A 20,351-nucleotide genomic window follows, 5' to 3' on the forward strand; every position below is an offset into this window, starting at 1 on the left:
TCAGCGAAAATTATGCGTTTTTTTTTTTTTTTGGTAGGATGCTTAAAATAAATTTTTTCACAGCAAAAATAAAAAATAAAGCTTTCTTCTTTAGTTTTGATCCGTAAAAACTAAAAACCAAAAAAAATAAGAATAAAAACTCGTTAGTAATTTCACTGTTTGAATGTACAAAATTATATTTCACCTGCAAAAATCATTAGTTTTTTGTGAAAAGAACCTTTTGTAATAGGAATACTCAAATACCATTTTCAAATAAATAAATAAACAAATACTGTGCAGGGGAATAGTAATTTTGTAGGACTGTAGGTTTAACATGCAAAAATATATGAGAAAATAACGTGTAAAATTACTTTTCACCTGCAAAAATCTTGGAAAACGCTTAAAAGGGTTTAGCCAAATTTAATAATCATAAAATAATCAACTAATTTTTATTACATCCATACAATAATACCAAACAAATAACAAGCTCAAAGTTTTTAAATGCAAGATAGAACAAGAACAGTATGTTGCAGCATATCAATCTCACATAATAAACTAAAACCTAAAAAATAAGTAGTAACATGACATTATATTTTCACTCACCTTGAACAAGAACAACGACTATTACTTCATAAAATTCCAAATTCCTCTATTCGGAGGGAGTTGCCTTTATCTTCTCCTTCAGTTCACCATTCTTCATAACACAAAAAAGTTTTCAAAAACACAATTATAAATGAAAAGACCAAAGAAAAAAGATAAAGATGCAGAAACTTACCTGATGCATATTCAGGATAATGTCTGATCCTCCTATGAATTCTCCATTGATAAATATCTGTGGAAATGTTGGCCACATGCTGCAATGCATACACACCCAATATTATACCCAATAAAAATTAATAATGAAATGGAAAAAAAAAGTATGTGCCTTTGACCCATTTGACTTGTTGACCTATATATAAATGGGTCGAAAGTCAAAACTACCACCTCTAATTGTGTTTGTTACCTGAAAGATTTTACAGCATTTTTAAGTTCAGGATCTTCCAATATGTTTCTAGAATGTATAGGAACACCTGCAAAAATCCCCACCAGCACTTGGAATTACTAAAACACCCTCGAGAATCCAAATAGAAAAAGGAGGTAAATGAAACTACCATTTTCAATTCCAAATTTACCCTTTTTCTTTACAAAGATTTGAGCACTTACGATATTCACTCAACACTCTGACTGCTAATGAGCTGAATCCACAACGGGGTTGTTCTGGATCCCCTTTCATGTAAATCATCACATGGTTGTCCTTCACATCCTACATTTTGCAATTAACAAATGTTGTAATCATAAGATCCAAAGGAAACATATTAGTCAAAAGAGAGGTTTTTTGGTAAACTTGGCAGTAACCACCAACCTGCTCAACAATGTCTTTTAGGGTAAGTTGTGAATTTTCAAGCTTATTTGTGGGCTTGAAATCATCATGTGTATCAGGATCATTGGGGACACTCGTTGAAAATCGCATCCCATGCTGCTACAAATGGTATCAAGTATCAAAATTTTCAAATAAAAACAATCACTTTAGCAACTATTAGTGTCTAGAATGGAACTAAAGATTAAAAAAAATAAATAAAAAAAAATAAAAAAAAAAAAAAAGCAGACTCTTCGGTTGGCAAATTCAAGCAAACCTAGTATTTACCACATTCTAATTTGACATGAATCATAGATGCTTCGAGTAATTATCTAATAAGATGTTTCTATACTAGTTATAACTTTATTAAGGAGGCAAAACACTTGTTATGAATCGATTCAGACGGAGTAAGTTTTAAATATAGACTAAACGTTCAAAATAGAGCTTAAAACTCTAATTTGAAATCTAAATCAGAAGATAAGGTCATCAATTTAGACAATATACAATTATAAGTTATAACATACCAAACTACCAATGTGGTTGTAGTGGTAGATTCAATTGACCTAAAGCCCTTGAATAACATGTTCAATAACACCTTTGTCATCGTATTACACGTACGACTCTGCACCAAATCATCAAAAAAAAATCGAGGTGGTGTTTAACATAAAAAAAGAGAAATTAATCGGTAATAACCAATGTAAGGTAAAATAACAAGATTTGACCCTAAATCCAAAGGAAATCTTAAAGATATAAGGACAACTAATAACCGACTTATGATTCTTTTTCTCTTTTTTCTTGGTGATTATCTCAAAATTTTGGTTTTCCTTCTTAATCTTTGAACATGAATATGAAAAAAATAGTTGAACAAGCCATAATGGATTCGGTACAACACAAATAATGGGTCGGATTATCAGGTAACTAAATAGATGAATAAATTACACAAAATGGTTTTGATTTAGATGGTTTGGTTTAGTCTCTTTATTTTATTCATTATTTTTTTCAACTTCAAACATCTTGATTGTTTATTTTTAAATTGAAACATACTTATGATTTGTTCTTGTTTTGGATTTCGTCTCTATCAAACCAAAAAAGATTATATTGCTATTTTCTACTGAAACGTTATGCATAAATGGTGGTGGCAAAGGGTTCATCAAATTAAGGTCGCTCATTTATAGAGTGTTCATCAACTTCACAAAAATATTGAAGCGTCAAAAACTAATGCAATAGTGGCAACAATTCACCAAAAGATTGAACAAAGCGACTAAGCTGAAGTGAAGCCCCCAACGGAACTGAGACTTACGACCAATCTGTTGACTTTAAAGACCCTACGCAAAAAGTAAAAATGGGTCCCTAAAACTTTGGATTATCGATGGATATCGACGAATACTGATGGATATGCGATAACTTAGCAACGTTTTAACAAAGGATTAACAACGGATCAGAAAAATTTTAAAATTTCGAGCGCCTTCGATTTTTGATTGACCATTTTGTCAACTGATCTGCTAATCGTTTCTTTAAATTTTCGAGCGCCTTCGATTTTTGATTGACCATTTTGTCAACTGATTTGCTAATCGTTTATGGGCATGGCCTGAGTTTGAATTTGTAATTCCAATGTTCTACGACTTCTAAATACTTATGTCTGAAATCTGAAGTTCGCACATGCTATTCTAAAGCTTTAGGTCAATTGACCCTACAACCTATGTTATAATTGTGTATTCTCTAAATTAATGACCATACCATCTCGTATAGACTTCATATTACCACTTCACTTTAGCATAGTCATTTTGCTCAATCGTTTGGGAAATTGTTGTCACTGATGTATCAATTTTTGACGCTTCAATACTTTTGTGAAGCTAATGACCTATCTCTAAACCATCGACATTAATTTGATGAATTTCATGCCACTGATGGATCAATTTTTGACGCTTCAATAGAAAAAGACGATATAGTCTTTTCTTGTAACACTCGTGTTCTAGATTGGATTAGCTTTATATTCTCTTGGGCTAAGATGGAGTTTTTGGGAAAAACTCAATGTTACGGCATAGGGCAAGGATGTCCACATCATGGCATTGTATATAAGGCACGTGCATTTTTTTAGCCGCTACAGCTTGGCAGCTGTTTTGGCCCAAGCCCATGATTTTTTTAGGGTTTCCTTTGTATTTAAACTCTCTAAGTCATTTTTAAGGTTCCTTATCAACCTCTATCACCCTCAAGTTCCAAAAACCCTAACCCTAATTTCTCCTTGTGAGTTGTGAGCCCATTTTGGTGAACTTTAATTGCTTGTGAATAAAGAAGAGGCATTGAAAAGGATTGTGGTGTTCCGTGGCCGAAGTGAAGATCTATTTTGGACATTTCTGGACCTTTGTCAGTATCTAAGTTCCTTGCTTTATGGCTTATTGTAGTTAGATCTTGAATATGGTCCGATGTCCTTCATGTTTGGGCAAGTTTGGAAGGAAGGAGCTCATAAAGTTGGCAACTTTGTGACTCTCATGAGTCCCAAGAGCATCATATTTAGTGGACCTAGCCTTTAGTAGATGTTCTTGCCATTTGCTTGAGTTTTGGTCTTAAATGCTCATTTTGACATAAAAAGGATTTTGGACATGTATTAGACATACATGTCTATAAAGCTTCCATCTTTGAGATGGATCTAGTATTATAAAACCCTTCTAAAGTGGTTGGGTTAAAGACTTTTCAGATTAAGGGCTTAATGGTTAAGACATGGTGGTTTTTGGCTTTATTTGGAGTTAGGGTTAGAGATATTGATCACTTGGAGTCTTAGTGGATAAAATTGAAAACTTTATCCATTTAGACCATAGTATGGACAAGATCTGAGTTTTGGATGGAAACCAGTGCCCACGACGTGGCCATAGATCGCCATGGCTTGGCAACCGGGAATTTCCCGTTTGGTTGGATAGGCAAGGGTCAGGGCATGGCCAAGGAAGGCCAAGACGTGGCGATCGACTAAAGTCAACATTAGCCGTCAACTTTGACCATTGACTTTTTAGCATGTGTTGACCTTTTTGTCAAATTTCTATTTTTAGAAGGTAGACTTAGGGTTTGCCTTGTGCGGATTGATAGGAGGTGTTTAACACGCATCTTTTGGTGGTGAGAGTTGGTTATGGTGGGCGCAACATTGATCTAGGTTTTAATCGGCTTTGTGATGTAGGTGAGTCTCCTCACTATACATGGGGGACGAAGGCATCAATGTCAGCCCATAGGATTATGTTATGTAGAAAGAAAAGGTGGTGGCACCTAGCAATCGCATGAAAGACCTGGATACAACACCCAACAAATTATATGCAAGACGAAGGTCTGGACCTTGGCAATTATATGTATAATGCTAGTTGTCTTTGTGATACTTACATAGAAGACCAATAGGTGGCTCTTGTCACTTGTCTATAAAACCTAGGTTTTGGCCCCTGACTTGGCAAGACCATGATATGGCTCATGACATAATGACAATTGTTAGAATAAGGTTAACACATATCAATCTCTATTATATGTATGATATGTGGTATTTTGAGGAACGCACTAAACTTTATGCTTACGGTTTTATGTTCATGGTTTCAAGTACTTTCAGCTTTAAGGAGAAGAGCCCACTGTGACTGCACTGCATCCCCCAGAGTTTTCCTCATTGACTACATACAATTTTTACTCTAATGTTTACATGATGTAATCACTTTGATTGATTTTGGAACAACTTATTTATATAACTTATTGTTTTAAAAATGAAAATTTTACTCTGAAATTTTGGGACGTTACATTTCTAGTCCAATAAGGACCAAACCAAAACAAAAACAAACCATAAAGATTCTCCAAATTAAAAACAAACCATAAAAATATCTGAAGTTCAAAACAAAATAATAAATCAAATAAAAATATTAACCCAAACCATCTAGACCATTTGTGTAGTTTACTCATCTTTCTAATTATCGGATAACTCGATCAATGTGTTGTGTCGAATCTATCATAACCTGTTCACATATTCTTTTCGCATAAATGTTTAAAGATTAAAGAAGAAAAATAGAAAGGAACCGACTTTTCAATTGTTTCGAATAGATAATCACAAAGAAAAAGAGAAAAAAAAAATCATTAGTCGATCGTTAATCATCCTTATATCCATAAGATTTACTTTGATTTCAGGATTAAATCTTATTCTTTTACCTTATACTAATTACAGCAGATTAATTTATCATCTTGTATGTTAAACACTTTCTTTTTTGATTTGGTGCAACTGACATACATGTAATACGATGACAAGAGCGTTATCGAACATGGTATTCAAAAGCCTTAGGTCAATTGAATTTATCCCTACAGCCGCATTGGTATGTTATAATTGTATATCGTCCAAATTGATGACCTTACCTTCTAATTAAGACTTCAAATTAAGGCTTTAAGTTATACTTTGAAGTTTGAACATTTCGCCTACAGTTAAAACTCTCTCCGTCTCAGTCGATTAAGAATTGATAAAAAGTGTTTTGCCTCATTCCTAAAGTTATAACTATTATAAATAATCTTATTAGATAATCACTCGAAACATTTTTACTTTGAACATTTCGCCTACAGTTAAAACTCTCTCCGTCTCAGTCGATTAAGAATTGATAAAAAGTGTTTTGTCTCATTCCTAAAGTTATAACTATTATAAAAACATCTTATTAGATAATCACTCGAAACATTTTTGATCTATATCGAGTTAGAATCGGGTAATACTATGTTTGTTTGAATTTGCCAACTGATTTACAAAGTAGAGAGGTGGAAAGCTTCTTCTCAAAATGATCATTTCCTAAAAATTTCTTCAAACTGTTTTACTAAACTAAATACTAGTCGTTTCATGTATGTAGTTGCAAACTAAAGCAAGTGTTAGCATGTTAAACAAAGTATTATGAAAGTTGATTTATAATTAATATGTTTATCCTCAAAAGTTGTGTTTTATGGCCGATTAATCCTTGTGGCCTTTATGCTCGCAGATTTATGCTTAAATTATTTATTTGTAGAGCTAAATTGTGACCCTTGCTTTCGTTATTTAAAGTTGGTGTGCAACATTATGTACTCTTCAGATTCACTTGTAAAATATAATAAGATCCTAGTGAACATACCATAGTAGAGAAAAGATATGGTTCATAGGGAACATTACATTGTAGAGCAAGAATACAATTCTTAGCACAATTAATAGTAGAAGAGTATCTCCAAAGGAGCTAATTCATACACTAAATTTCATGTATATGTTACGAAGCGCTAAAATTACTTCTAAAAGACCTGGCATAAAAGTAGTATGCAGTATATATATATATATATATATATATATATATATATATATATATTTCATGTATATGTTACGAAGCGCTAAAATTACTTCTAAAAGACCTGGCATAAAAGTAGTATGCAGTATATATATATATAATAAACAAGAATCTTTATGTGTAATGACATTATATATTGATGATATCAGGGATAGGTAACAAGTGGCTATTGTTCAAGACAAGGTGTTTTTGATGTTAAGACCAATTCAAAATACAAAAGATCGCTAAATTTCTGCAGTTATCATTCTAATCAATACAAGTATCTTTATCGATGAAAATAATTACGCTTTTTTAATAGAAGACAATATCATTTGAAATAAATTATCGTCGTACTTACCTTGGTACCCAATGGACCTGAATAGTGACGAGTGATAACAGTCGGGGATGACCGAAGAGTCGCTGGAGATAGCGAAGACCTAACGATACGATTAGGTCTGGCAACAGGTCGGAGTGCTAAGAGCTTATCAGAGGCTCGTCTCCACATGGTTTCACCTACACCGGAACCCTAGATTTACGGCTGTTGATCTGAATGGGCGACGGGAATGTATGTAGGAGAAGAATTGTCGCACAGGGTGAAAATGAAATATAAAATTGGGGGTGTGAAATAATGCCTTTAACCTCTATGCGAGGAGTTTGGGATGATCCTCTGCCGAGGGTGCAGGGGAGCTACATAGCCCTCTAATTAAGCGAAGTAAACTTTATGTATTTTTTCAACCTAATTGGGCCTTCTCTTATAAAATCGGCCTTTTGTCTCAAAAGAAGCCTATATATATATATATATATATATATATATATATATATATATATATATATATATTTCATTACTATATATAAAAGCTTTTTATTGTGGTGCCGCCTACAACAATTAAACAGGGTTTATTATACAACACATCACCACCACTCTAAAAGACGCCATCGACATTGACATCGATTCATAGAGACTCATGTGTCAAGGTGTCATATCCTTTTTATATATCGTCCACCCTTTCAACATTTATCTACCGATTCCCGTTCTCCATTCCATAATTACGACTTTGGTTGCAAGAAAATCTCTGACAACAATCCTCCATAGAAAAAAAAAACCCTAATTGGCGACGGTGGTTGGGGTCGAATTCGTGTTGATATAGATTATTTCAATGAACGCGTCAGTTATATTCTGGTTTTGTTCCATGTCATCGCTTCCCATTCCTGATCAGTCTCCTTTTCTCATCTTCCATCTCATTCACACATACAGCGAGCGATGTGTTAATTTGATTTATTCATAAATTCCCTTTTCAATTTTGCTATTTGTTGTACGTGTTGTGGTTTATTTTCTTCCCTTTGTTAACTTAGGGTTCGATTTGAAGCCCGATTCGGTCCATGATTTTGACTCTAATTGTTCACGTTATCTTTTTTGGTTTGAAAGTTTTCAAGATGGTTTTGGAAATCAGAGATGTGGTGGTTGCGAGAATATCTCTGCAATCTCAAAACTCATCAAATATCACTTCCTTTTGCGTCCTTGTTGATTTATTTGATGAGTTGGGGTTGAACCCCAACTTCGACGAGTTGCTGATTTCTTCTCACTTTAATAATTTACGTTCTACAGCAAAGATGTAGACAATGAAGTACTAATCAATGGGTTTAGCAATAATTCATGCCCCTCTTATTTCCCTGAGTTGGGGTGTCAAGGTGAGTTTTTTTTCTTTTCCATTTCAATTATTTTTTGATTTCTTCTTCATTTACAACAAGTTAAAATTTTGGATACGAAATTGATAGATGATTGTGTTGATGAACCTAACATTTCTTCAAACCTCCTTTTCTTCAACATCTCACGATTCATGTATGGATCTTCCGTTTCTGGTTTGTATTCTCCCCATTCCACCCTGAATATTTCTAGATTATTGTTTATCTAGATTGCTTTTCATGAGGATTTAATAAATATTTATTCATATACAATTGTGATAGTAACAGTTTTCATCCTTTAATCACATATCGATTTTGTTTGGCATCTTTTATAACTCTTTATGATATCAATTTCATTCAGGTATTGGCTGGAATAATGATTTGTTCTTGTGAATCATTTGTAGTTCACCTACTTGTGAAAATGTTCCTGTCAAGCAAATCACAGCTAACAAGTTTTCTTGAATTCTTATCTTTGATAATTTATTATTGTTTACTACTTCTATTTTACGATAAAGTGATGAAATTAGGTTGTGTTTCAATGTATTCGGCTTTTATATTTTATTTTGTTGTTTTTGGGTGGTTAAGTTGATTATGATTGTCTTGAAACCATCGTTTTTTATAGTGCCAAATTGTGTGAATATGTTGCTAAATATCCTGTTTTTGATAGTGCCAAATTGTTTCCTGAAGTTAGTGAGCACATTCTTTTTGTATGATCTCAAATTATCAATCAATGAGTTAATGGGATGAAATTATTTGTGCTAAAATATCATTAAAATTTATTATTTTATATAGATTGAAAAATATCTTGAAGAAAGGTGCTACAAGATGTATGGTAAGTTGATTCTTTGCATGTACAAGGAACAAACGAAAGTTGGTACTTTTTTGTTTTTGTGAGTTATATTTAAGCGATGTCCCTTTTTAACTTTAATTAAAAAAGAACGACTTAATTAAGTCCTAACTTTGTACAAATTTGGCCTCATTTATGGTGTTATCTTTTGCCAATTTTTCAGGGCATATTTTGCTACAAACTTACCGAATGTTTCTATTGAACTTTTAGATGATCCTAATTAAATTAGATATGGTTCACATATCTGGATGGCAAACCATAACTTGATTCACATATAGCTGGTTCAATATTTTTTGATTTTTTAATCAAACATTGTAGAAATATAAATGTGAACATATCATATCGATTCGACTTAAGTTGAAATATGTAGAAACCTATTGACTCATATGTTGCTACAAGAAACTCTATATTCTCATGTTATTTTTACTTTCCCGTAATGATGTTTATTTCGTTGGATTATGGTCGTAATTGGATCTTAAATACATTATGTAACGACCATTATGCAAAAATTAGAAAATCTAACTTTCATTTATTTGTTGATAATAACAATATACTTTAATTTTTTTATTTATGTTTTTAGTCAGAAAATCCGAACATTTAAGCATTCAACCCAATAAAAAGTGTTTTGTGGCCAAAGTTACCCTATTTGAAATTTCAAGTTTTTTAATTCAAGTTAGACTAGAATCATTCAGGTTGTATTATATTCTAAGCCGAAATTTTCATGGGAAATGGAATTTTAGGCGACTAAATTGATCTTATCTAACATCATCCGAGAATGAATCTAGGTAGTCTTGAAGTAGCACCTCGAAATGGGTCTTATTTATTCTCATTTAGTGATAAAGTTTAGTCCCTGTGTAGTTATTGAATTTTGATTAGTCATAGGGTTGGTACCCATTCATGTCAATGGGACAAAAATTGCAAATTTTTTGTCCACCCTTGTTTTTTTATCATCTTTGTGGCCTATAATTCCGATTGTTAATTTGCATGAGTAGAAGTTGCAGGCTATGCAAAACCTCTACTTTCAAGTGAACCAAATCATGAGGATGAGGCAATAGACACAAACGAGGAGAATCTGCTACCAATTGTCATAAACAAAAAAGAAAAAATCAAAATTACATGATAGACAGAAAAACGAAGGGTCCCACTTTGCTAAACAGAAAAAGTCCAAAACCACAACATGTAGTTTTATTTCCTAACCCATAATAGCAATGTACTTCTATTTTTGAAGTCTAATGCTATAATAGAAAAAAGTAAGAGTAGGATGACATAACATGTCAATGAAATTTCATGTCTTTACGCGTATTAGCAACATACACATACTTGTTTCTTAACTAATAATAACATTGTACTTGGAATTTCGTACCTATAATAGCAATGTACTTACATTTATTCAAAGATTTAGACAACGATGAAGGAAATAACCAAATCACCTTTCATGGGTCGTGCTTAGCACGACCCTCAAGAATTCCTAGTATGTATATATATATATATATATATATATATATATATATATATTGTTTACAGGGAGACGTTCAACAGTGCTAATGGAGTGGGCTGAAAAAGTAGTAAGCAAAAATGAAGAGCGTAAGACAGGATGGTCCGTTTCAGGTGTTTCAGATGCAATATATCAAGTGCATGATTTCAAACATGGTGGCATAGTTGATTTGAGGCAAGAGACTTGTACATGCAAATATTGGGAAGGAACTTCTTTGCCTTGTGGTCATGTCATAATGGTCTTAAAGCACTTGAAAAAAACTAACTATGGACATCTGGCTATAGACGCTTACAAAATGGAAACGTACCGAAGTACGTGTGAGGAGGCGGTTTACCCCCTTCCAGACCCCTGTGATTGGGAGATTCATGCTGAGATGATGGTTGTTAGACCCCCGATAATGGGTACACGTCAAGCTAGTAGACCGAAAAACATAAATCGTATACCGTCACAAGGTAAGGAACCTATAGTAAGAAGGTGTAGTAGATGTGATAGTACAACACATACTGCGGCAACTTGTCCGACATTGGTCCCAATAAAGCAAAAGAAGCCGAGAAAAAGTAGCTCGATGTCAAGTAGTAAGACAGAATGGAAAGGGACGCAAGGGGCACAAGGGACTCACGAAAAGCTAGAGACGTGCAGGATGCAAGGGATGCAAAGAGAAGACTATTTGTTCAACGTTTGATTTGAATGATTGATGTTGTATGTATAATTACACATGTTATGTTTTGGAAGATGTTGATTGTGTACTTTGAAATGGTGTGGTTACTTTAAAGATTATGAGTAATATTATGATTATATTAGTGCATCATTACTAGTAGAGTAATAACTAAAACTCGAAGATAATACATACAACAAACCAAAAACACATAATAAACGTACAACAACACTAATTAACTTAAGGGAATTGCAATGGATACTTATCTTTCTCTATCGTTATATAGTCGTCCCTAATTCTTATTTTATCTTCAAAACGGTCATTTTGCCGCCCACGATCTATAATTTCTGCATCCTTCTCAGTAAGCCATTTTTCAACCATTTTGATAGTCTTCTTTGTTTTTTTTTATCCATTCCCCATGATCTTTGATTTTTTTTTATTAATCTGCATCATTTCTTCAACCTCATTGCACTCTGCCGCAATGAGGTCACAACGTTCAGTGAGAGTCCGATGTGGCTCTTTATCTTTTTTGTTGTTCTTTAACCCATTGTAATTGTTGTAAAGTATCATCAGACATATACGACTCTCTTATGTTTGGTGACGGGGCAAGAAAATGGTCGACAATAGTAACAATCAAGCTCGTTGCACGAGAAAATATAGAAATTCGAAGATGAACTCATATTAAACTTCAAAATAATTTGTAACTCTTTACCAAAAATTCAACGATCATCCATGACAATATATAGACCCTTCAACTCCACAGAGAGTTGTTTGTCGGTTTGCAGAACTGTTTGTCGGTCCGCAGAACTGTTTTGTCAATCAACAGAGCTGTTTGTCAATTCGTTGTCATTCATACATTACAATTATTTATTAAAATGTAAAAATTATTTATTAAAAGCTAAACAACGCTAATGGACCAAAACTAAGATTAACATTCATACCTTACGGTTCAAGTAAATCGACGGTTCAAATAAATTGAGGTGGAGTTAAGACCATGACCAAAAAATGATTATAGCCTCTATTTTCCCCGGTAAGAAACCATATTTTCCGAATTGGTCTCAAGTTTTTCGCGAGTCAGCTTGTCTCACTTAACCCTGGTAAATCCGGATACGACCCCTAATGGTAATGTGAAAAATAAAAATGATGGAGTTTGGCACAGTACAGGAATGTTCACGCAAATCTTCTGAGAATACGGGCAGAAGCCAAAACTCAGCGACGGAAGAAGCAGGGGCGATGGCGGTTTTAGTATCGCAGTCGTACGCCGGTGCATATTATCCCCTAACGACACTCCTACCTCCCACCATCTTCTTTCGTCGACCACATTCCACCGCCGTTCAGTGTTTAGGGTTTCACGGTAGTTTTAACGTCGAGCAATATAATCACAACTCCAGAAAGCACTGGGACGAATTCTACGAGCGCCATCAAAACAAGGTATCGTCTCCCTGGTTCCATAAATTTGACTTCAGTTCTCAAAAAAACACAGATATATGCTAATTTGATTGCGTTGAGCCATTTTACCACTTCTATTTTGGGGAAAAAGCTTGCGAAACAATAGCATAATACAACACACAGATTTCATGAAGTAATTACACTGATTGCAGTTTTTCAAGGATCGACATTACCTGGAGAAGGACTGGGGGCAATACTTTTGTGATGATAACACCATCCCTTCCAATGGAAAAATCATCTTAGAGGTAGATTCATCTCTCATTTCTGGAAATTTCAAATTTTCATATACGAATTTTGAAGATTATACCTGATTCATTTGTCAAGTAAAAGTAAAAGTGCATTCTTTTTTGGAACTAAAATTTCATCATTATCCACAGGCTGGCTGTGGAGTTGGAAACACAATATTTCCACTTATCAAGAAATACCCTCAACTTTATGTCCATGCTTGTGATTTCTCTCATCATGCTATCAATCTTGTTAAGGTTCATTACTTCCTCATCATTTTCCCACTTTGATGATCTGCCACATAGGATAATCCTCTACTGCGTTTGGCTATGTCAATGAGACAAAACATCCAGTTTTTTTGTCTATGCAAAAGACGTGAATGCCCTCCTCATCCTCGAAAATATCCCTATAAACCTCGTCCAATATTGACTTTGTCTCCTCAAGGAATGCAGTCAGATGCAAAGTTTCGTGAAGATCAAATGAATGTTTTTGTTTGCAATATTGCTGAAGACGATCTTTGTGACCATATTATCCCCTCATCTCTTGACATTGCTACATTGGTAATAATGCACTTTACAACTTCAAGATTTTGGTTCTTGATACTCTTACTATATGAGAATTTAGAACTTATAGATAAATTATAAATACCAATAATAATGATTTTATGCAGATTTTTACATTATCTGCGGTTTGTCCTGAGAACATGCCTAATGTGATACAAAACCTTGGACACGTATTAAAGGTCACACCCAAATCCAAATTAACTCTCTTTATTCTTAGTTCTAATTTTTGGTGTGTATTCTCACATTCCTTATTATATATATGAATTTGCAGCCTAATGGTGTTGTTCTTTTACGGGATTATGCAATTGGGGATTATGCTCAAGTGAGTTTATAGTATCTTGTTCTACTATTTAATTGGTCTTCATGGCATCTAATCTTTATGGTCATTATGCAGGAATTGCTAATAACCAAGAATCAAGTTATTAGTGACAACTTCTATTTTCGTGGAGATGGCACTGTAAGTTTATTATTATTATTTATTTCCATCCTTTTAATAATCTTATTGTTATTATCAAATATATGTCTGCAGTCTTCGTTCTACTTCTCGGAAGATTTTTTGTCAAATATGTTTGTAAGAGCTGGATTTAGCATAGTGGATGTAAATACATACAACAGAGAAATTAAAAACCGTTCTAAAAATATTACAATGCAGCGGTATATACTTCAATCCTGATATTTTCTTTTTTTTAATTAAATATCTGAATGTGATCTAATTTGCTCGTGATTTCTTGTATTTTAGGCAATGGATACGAGCAGTTTTCAGAAGATGCTGACAACCATGGTTCAATTTCTATAGCTGTAATAATTTGTTCATCACATATTATATTATCCAGTTGAAACTGTAAAGTATTAGGGTTATTTTTGTGAATAGCCTCTTTGCATTATAAAATGACAAAAATATATCACTTGTTTAATATTTGTTTGATAAAACCATGGTTTTTGTCGTGGTAAATAAGGGCCCATGAGTCAGTGTGGTTTTGCAATTTTAAAATGCGATGACAAGCTTGAGCTCAAATCGACCATGTTAGGTCAAGTTTGAACTCGGTTTTGGAATGAGGAATATTTGAGCTTGAATAGTTCAACTATGTGTTAGAAATTATTCTCAATTAAGCAAGTTTGAGACAGGAGTGGTACAAACAACTTTTAGGCCTAATGCATAAACAAAGAATAAGCCCTTGCACAATATTTTTTTATTTAAGTTCCAAAAATTATTGCTAAAGTTTACAAGTTATGTCTCTTAAATCGAAGTTTAATTTTCTAACCGACTGACATTATATATATATATATATATATATATATATATATATATATATATATATATATATATATATATATATATATATATAATTCAACAACAAACTTTAAATATGGGAACGAACTGAATAAAGCAATTGTTGATTTGGTCAGGAAAAAAAGCAATGCATCAATCATACGCAGTGTTGTAAAACTCGCCGAGTTGGTCGATTACTCGGCCGATTACTCCCTACTTGGCCCCTTACTGAAGCGAGTTACAGAATTTGAGTACTCCCCGATCAGCCTCTTATTGAAGCGAGCAGTGTTGTAAAACTCTGTCAACTCGATGATTAATCTATACTTAATGATTTATTGTTTAACACATACATATATAGTTAGTACTATATATATATATATATATATATATATATATATATATATATATATATATATATAGTTCTCAGTAATTATTCATCAAGTAAGACCATTATGTGTTTTTCAAGTTTTGTGTATGCACATTTATCTAATTTTGTTATACATTTCAATCAAATTATGATTTTACATTATGATTTTGACATATATAATTTTCCTAAAAATATTTCTACATGAATTATCGAATCCAAGTACTCGCTACTCGACAGTTGGTTGAATAGGTAATGAGTAATGAGTTCTACAACCTTGATCATATGCATAAGATTTTTTTTAAGTTTACGTGAAATTAATACAGTTTCAATAATATGTAATCAAAAAATGTTTTAGTAAAGTTTGTTAGTTCTTTCCTTTAATTGCAAGTAATCAGAAGCTGAAACGATTTCCTAGTCTAACCTCAATTACGATTAAAGCAATTATTTATTTTATCAGTTCGTCTGTTAGCTCATTCAAAGGAGTTCGCCATTGATCTCGACTATATATATATATATATATATATATATATATATATATATATATATATATATATATATATATATATATATATATATATATATATATAATAGGTTTTTTCTTTTTTTCTAGGTTTACATTTTATGTAGCTTTGTTTATATTTTTGGTTCAATTATACCTGATAACAAATATTTCCGAAGATAGATCTTAGATCTATCTGCGAGTATCTAATATTTGCACGAGTATCTGCAAATATATTATTTGCAGGTATATTTTGAGATTAGGGCAAATATCCCATAAATTAAAATTCTATTGTAATATTAATTTAAAAATTAAAAAATATGATATAATAGTAAGTATCCCATAAAATAAAATTCTACTAGTCTCTATTTTCACCGACCATCACCGACCATCGATTATCAATCGGTTTACGTATCTCTAAGTATATAATACAGTAAGTAATCACTTTTTTTTTTATCTATGCCAATTGCCACCTAAAGAATTTTAAAAATATATGTAGTGTATCATATATACTAATAAGAGGATGACACATCACCCCATATATCATATATACTAATAAGAGGATGACACCTCACCTCATAAAAGTTCAAAGTTGAACTCTATTCAAGTTATCAAATATTATGCACGTCGTTTAAAAATCCATATTAACTTTTATTGATTAAATAAATATTGGTGGGGTTTATATTGTTTACTAAACTCTTATCTAACGCAAATAAACAATGGTAACAAAGCGTAAGTTATTACTATTTAAAATAACTGCATTTCCGTTGCTCTACTATTTTCATTTTTCAAAAGTTTGACGTTGAAATACAAATCAATGAGTTTTATGGTTTTTATAGACTAATACATAAAGACAACTTTACAGAAAATATGATCACAATATTACACTTTCATATAAACTAATTAATATTTTTCTTCTTTTTTTAATACTATCTATATTTTGATACAAGTCTGGTAACATAACTATTAGTAGGTGTTTGGGAATGTTTTTTTAAAATGACTTATTAGTTTATTGGCATTTTAAAAAATCAATAAGCTAAAAAGATATTTGACAAACACTAGTTTTATAGGCAAAAAAAAATAGCTTTTCCTTTATAGGCAAAAAAAAATAGCTTTTCTAAAAAAACATTAATTTTTGCTTTTCTAAAAAGTCAATAAGAACTTTCAAACACGATCCCAAACACGTACTTAATTACAACTATAAAGAGGAAGATGTAAAAATAATATTTGAAATACATTTAGTAACTAGAACATAGAGAACGCGAAGTTGGCTTGTAGCTGCTTTGTGACCGTTTAGTTCTTGTATTGTGTAACTTTTTACATGGTTGTCAAAATTGTGATCCTACGATCTCAGGTATGAAAAACGATTCATATCGTATTTGGGGTAGGATCGTAAGATCGAAAGTAGGATCGTAGGATCGAGATCCGATCCAATCCTACCTTCCATTGAATTTCTTTTTTTATTTTTTTTAGCAAATGAAACTTTTTTTAACCACTTTATTTTTTTCCCTTTTTCATTTTACCATTTATCATTTTGTGTTGTGATTTATGACTAATATTTTGAATTTTTTATATCGTTTGAATGTTCGAAATATTTTTCATGTTTTAAAATTATAAATTAAAATTATGTTTTATTTTGTGGGATCTTAGGATCCCGATTCCGATCTTACGATCTCGATCTTGCAAACCCAAAAACGATTATACGTAGGATCCTGATCTTTATAACCTTAACTCTTTAGCTTCTCGCTAGCTTTGTTTTTAATATATCCGCCATTAAAAAAACTACTTTGTGACGTACAAAGTGGATATCATTTTTAATATGATTTGTTCTTTGATGTTGCATGGGTTGCTAGAAAGGTAGACAACACTTAGGTATTTGTTTTTTTGAAGCGAAAATTGCGGAAGTCTGCGGACTACATTTGCAACCCTCTGCAGCTAAAGAGGTAGACCAAACGAATGCAGCCTATAATAAGAAGCATGTTTGTTTTTTAACGTCTGAATGTTGCTGCAATAAACAAAAAATAAAAGTTTAAAAATAACATCAACCAAAACTCAAGTAGGAAAATCATAACATTAACCAAAACTCAGCAAACTATAATCATGAGCAAACTAGAATCATGACATTTCAATAATCAACACCAGAATGAGCAAGCTATAATCTATAATCTATGACATTTTAACATTACAAGATTTTCAATTCATGAAATTAATCTATAATCTATGACATTTCAGCAAACTAGAATCATGAATCAGAAACACAATTCAAAAATAAAAAAAAAAAAATCTATATGAAACAACATCAAAACTAGCATAACAACATCATATAAAAAAATAAGAAAATCAACATATATATCGTTCACAAGGAATGATTGGGTAGCCCCCGAATCGAATAATACCAGAGCAGATATACAGTTCACAAGGAACGATCTCGTCACGACGTTGGGTACTGCTCGTATCTCCTCTGCGGTCAACTGCAAGGCTCTGCTCTTCGCCACTGACACCTCTGTCCGGCCCTGACAGTCATCAATAATCCTCAATGTAGTAGGAGCGGGTGTCGGCACGGAACATCCCCTCGTGCGACCTACCACACTTGCCGCAGCGGCCTCGGCCCTACTGGCCCTTCCCTCGGGAATCTACCTTAGGCTTCTTGCCCGAACCCTCCACACCAGATGTCGCATTTGGTTTCCTCTTCCTCTCCATCCCTCTCTCTCTCTCTCTCTCCCTCTCTCTCTCTAGCCCTGACAATCATATCCTCCAGCGTCTTGCAGCTGGATCGGCTCACAAATTGCCGAATATCGCTCCTCAACATCTCATGGTATCGGGCCTTTTTCATATCCTCGTATGCCACATACTGCGGAACAAGAAGGGTCCTCTCCATGAACATAGCGGTGATCTCCGTCACCGTCTCAGTCGTCTATCGGAGATCCTGAAACTCTCGCACAAGCTGTTGCACCTCAATCATAGGTGCGAACTCGGCCCTGAACCTGGTCGAGAAGTCACTCCAGGTCATGGTGTCAAGGGAATCATCACCAACCGCATGCCCAACCTCCTCCCACTAGTCGCGTGCCCTGTCATTCAGGAGACAGGAAGCAAATCGGACCTTGTCCCCCTCGGGACATCTGTTGGTACGAAAGGTGTTGGCGACGTCAGCCAACCACCTGCTGCTAGCAATGGGGTCCCGAGCCCCATGATAGTCTAGAGCTCCACAAGCTCGAAACTCTTTGAATGTCATCGTGCACGCCCCTAACATGGTCACCATCTCGGTACGAAAAGCACTCAACCTCTTGTCACAAATCTCCAGAATGCCCTCCTTGATCGTACCAAAGATCACAGGAGTCTGGTCCAATATGTTGCGCGTGATCTCAGATGAAATGAAATCCCTCATCTGATCATCGAGCTACCCGGCTCCAGAGCCCGAGCCTGATCCTTCACCGGCGCCAGAGCTGCTAACTCGTCTCGTGCGTAGCGTCACCATACTGAAAATACACAATAACAACATCCGTATACTCATCATAACTTGCGGGATCACACATACTACAAGTTCCCTGGGTTCATCTCAGCCTTCCTTGATTCGAGTCTGGATCCTCTTCTTTCAGTAGTATGGGCCCATACTACCTTACACATCTATCCATACTTTCCTCAAGAACTGTCTTGACTCCACCAAGTCCCTTTCGCTACTACTGCTCTATGCGCTAATCTCATCCTAGGCTTGCCCTAGGGAAATCTCCTACCCACGCCCCACCAATAGTTGCATAAGAAGTCCCTGCTATCTCCCCCTAACTAGCTCGTGAATACCATTATATATCACTAAGACCAGATAATTCTTAGAATGAGAGGTCCTACCCTACAACGGTTAGACTCAGACAAGCGCTGCGAAATAGAGCTAAACCTAACCTTCTAAAATTATTTAGTCCTCATAATATGTAACTTAACATATTCGTTTACTAGTTAGTTAAAGATAACTAGGACTCCTAAAAGCACAAAGCAAGCAACATTAGAGCATTGAGTAACCATAATCAAGCATATCCTAATCAGGCCATCATATCACTGACTAATCAGTACTAGCATGCAGTTCATAAAGCTCATATTGTAGGCGTACAAGGCATCATTCCTAAATCCTTAGCCCTAATCTAACATGCAATTCACATACACATACAGCAGGCATACAAGGCATCCTTCCTAGATCCTTAGTCCCTAATCTAGCATGCGGTTCTCATAAGCAAATCATATCATAACAAACTTGTATGGGTAATTTTGGAGTACTTACTTGAGCTCGGTTGATTGCATGCACCACACCCTTTTTTTTCTTTTCCAAAATCCTTTTTATAAAAATGATTTTCTTTTGAAAATTTTGTACCTAGTACTCAGTTTGAGTCCAGGTATACCCGAGAGTACGCCCAAATCCCTCAAACCAAGGCTCTGATACCAACTTGTAACATCCCAAAAATCATGACCAAAAATTTCATTTTTATTCATTAAAATAACCACAATTATCAAATCATTTCATCCAAAAACATAAGTCATAGTATCAAATCAGAGTATCACATCGAAACTCATATCAATATATCAGAGTAAAACATCCCAGGCTAAACAAATGGTGTGTGCACTGCAGTCATCCCGAGCTTTTCACTTTGCTACCGGTAG

The 20,351-nt window shown here is 33.9% G+C and overlaps 2 protein-coding genes across 5 annotated transcripts; one reads left to right on the top strand and one right to left on the bottom strand.

Moving 5' to 3' along the window:
• Positions 1 to 388: 388 nt before the first annotated feature.
• Positions 389 to 7,337, bottom strand: LOC145086593 (monothiol glutaredoxin-S15, mitochondrial-like). Of its 3 annotated transcripts, none has more exons than XM_079024411.1 (6): positions 7,013 to 7,337; positions 1,382 to 1,498; positions 1,183 to 1,282; positions 983 to 1,049; positions 755 to 833; positions 389 to 673 (listed from the first exon to the last, which is right to left on the bottom strand). In XM_079024411.1, exons 1-6 carry the CDS (start codon positions 7,157 to 7,159, stop codon positions 629 to 631), a joined length of 555 nt encoding a protein of 184 aa, XP_078880537.1. In that variant the 5' UTR covers positions 7,160 to 7,337; the 3' UTR covers positions 389 to 628. The 3 variants fall into 3 exon arrangements, with proteins under 3 accessions (XP_078880537.1, XP_078880544.1, XP_078880550.1); XM_079024418.1 differs by having other exon boundaries at positions 1,382 to 1,495; positions 7,013 to 7,334; XM_079024424.1 differs by lacking the exon at positions 7,013 to 7,337 and adding an exon at positions 1,896 to 1,997.
• A 5,125-nt stretch (positions 7,338 to 12,462) lies between these two features.
• On the top strand, positions 12,463 to 15,126 carry LOC145086614 (tRNA N(3)-methylcytidine methyltransferase trm141-like). 2 transcript variants are annotated; one of them, XM_079024442.1, is made up of 10 exons: positions 12,463 to 12,765; positions 12,936 to 13,028; positions 13,161 to 13,265; positions 13,461 to 13,568; positions 13,679 to 13,750; positions 13,843 to 13,893; positions 13,966 to 14,028; positions 14,101 to 14,225; positions 14,311 to 14,369; positions 14,979 to 15,126. In XM_079024442.1, exons 1-9 carry the CDS (start codon positions 12,475 to 12,477, stop codon positions 14,342 to 14,344), a joined length of 942 nt encoding a protein of 313 aa, XP_078880568.1. In that variant the 5' UTR covers positions 12,463 to 12,474; the 3' UTR covers positions 14,345 to 14,369; positions 14,979 to 15,126. The 2 variants fall into 2 exon arrangements, with proteins under 2 accessions (XP_078880568.1, XP_078880561.1); XM_079024435.1 differs by lacking the exon at positions 14,979 to 15,126 and having other exon boundaries at positions 14,311 to 14,526.
• Positions 15,127 to 20,351: the final 5,225 nt, after the last annotated feature.

Source organism: Lactuca serriola, chromosome 1 (genome assembly GCF_051521515.1).
Source record: "Lactuca serriola cultivar US96UC23 chromosome 1, Lser_US96UC23_V15, whole genome shotgun sequence".
In the NCBI taxonomy this organism is placed as follows: domain Eukaryota; kingdom Viridiplantae; phylum Streptophyta; class Magnoliopsida; order Asterales; family Asteraceae; genus Lactuca; species Lactuca serriola.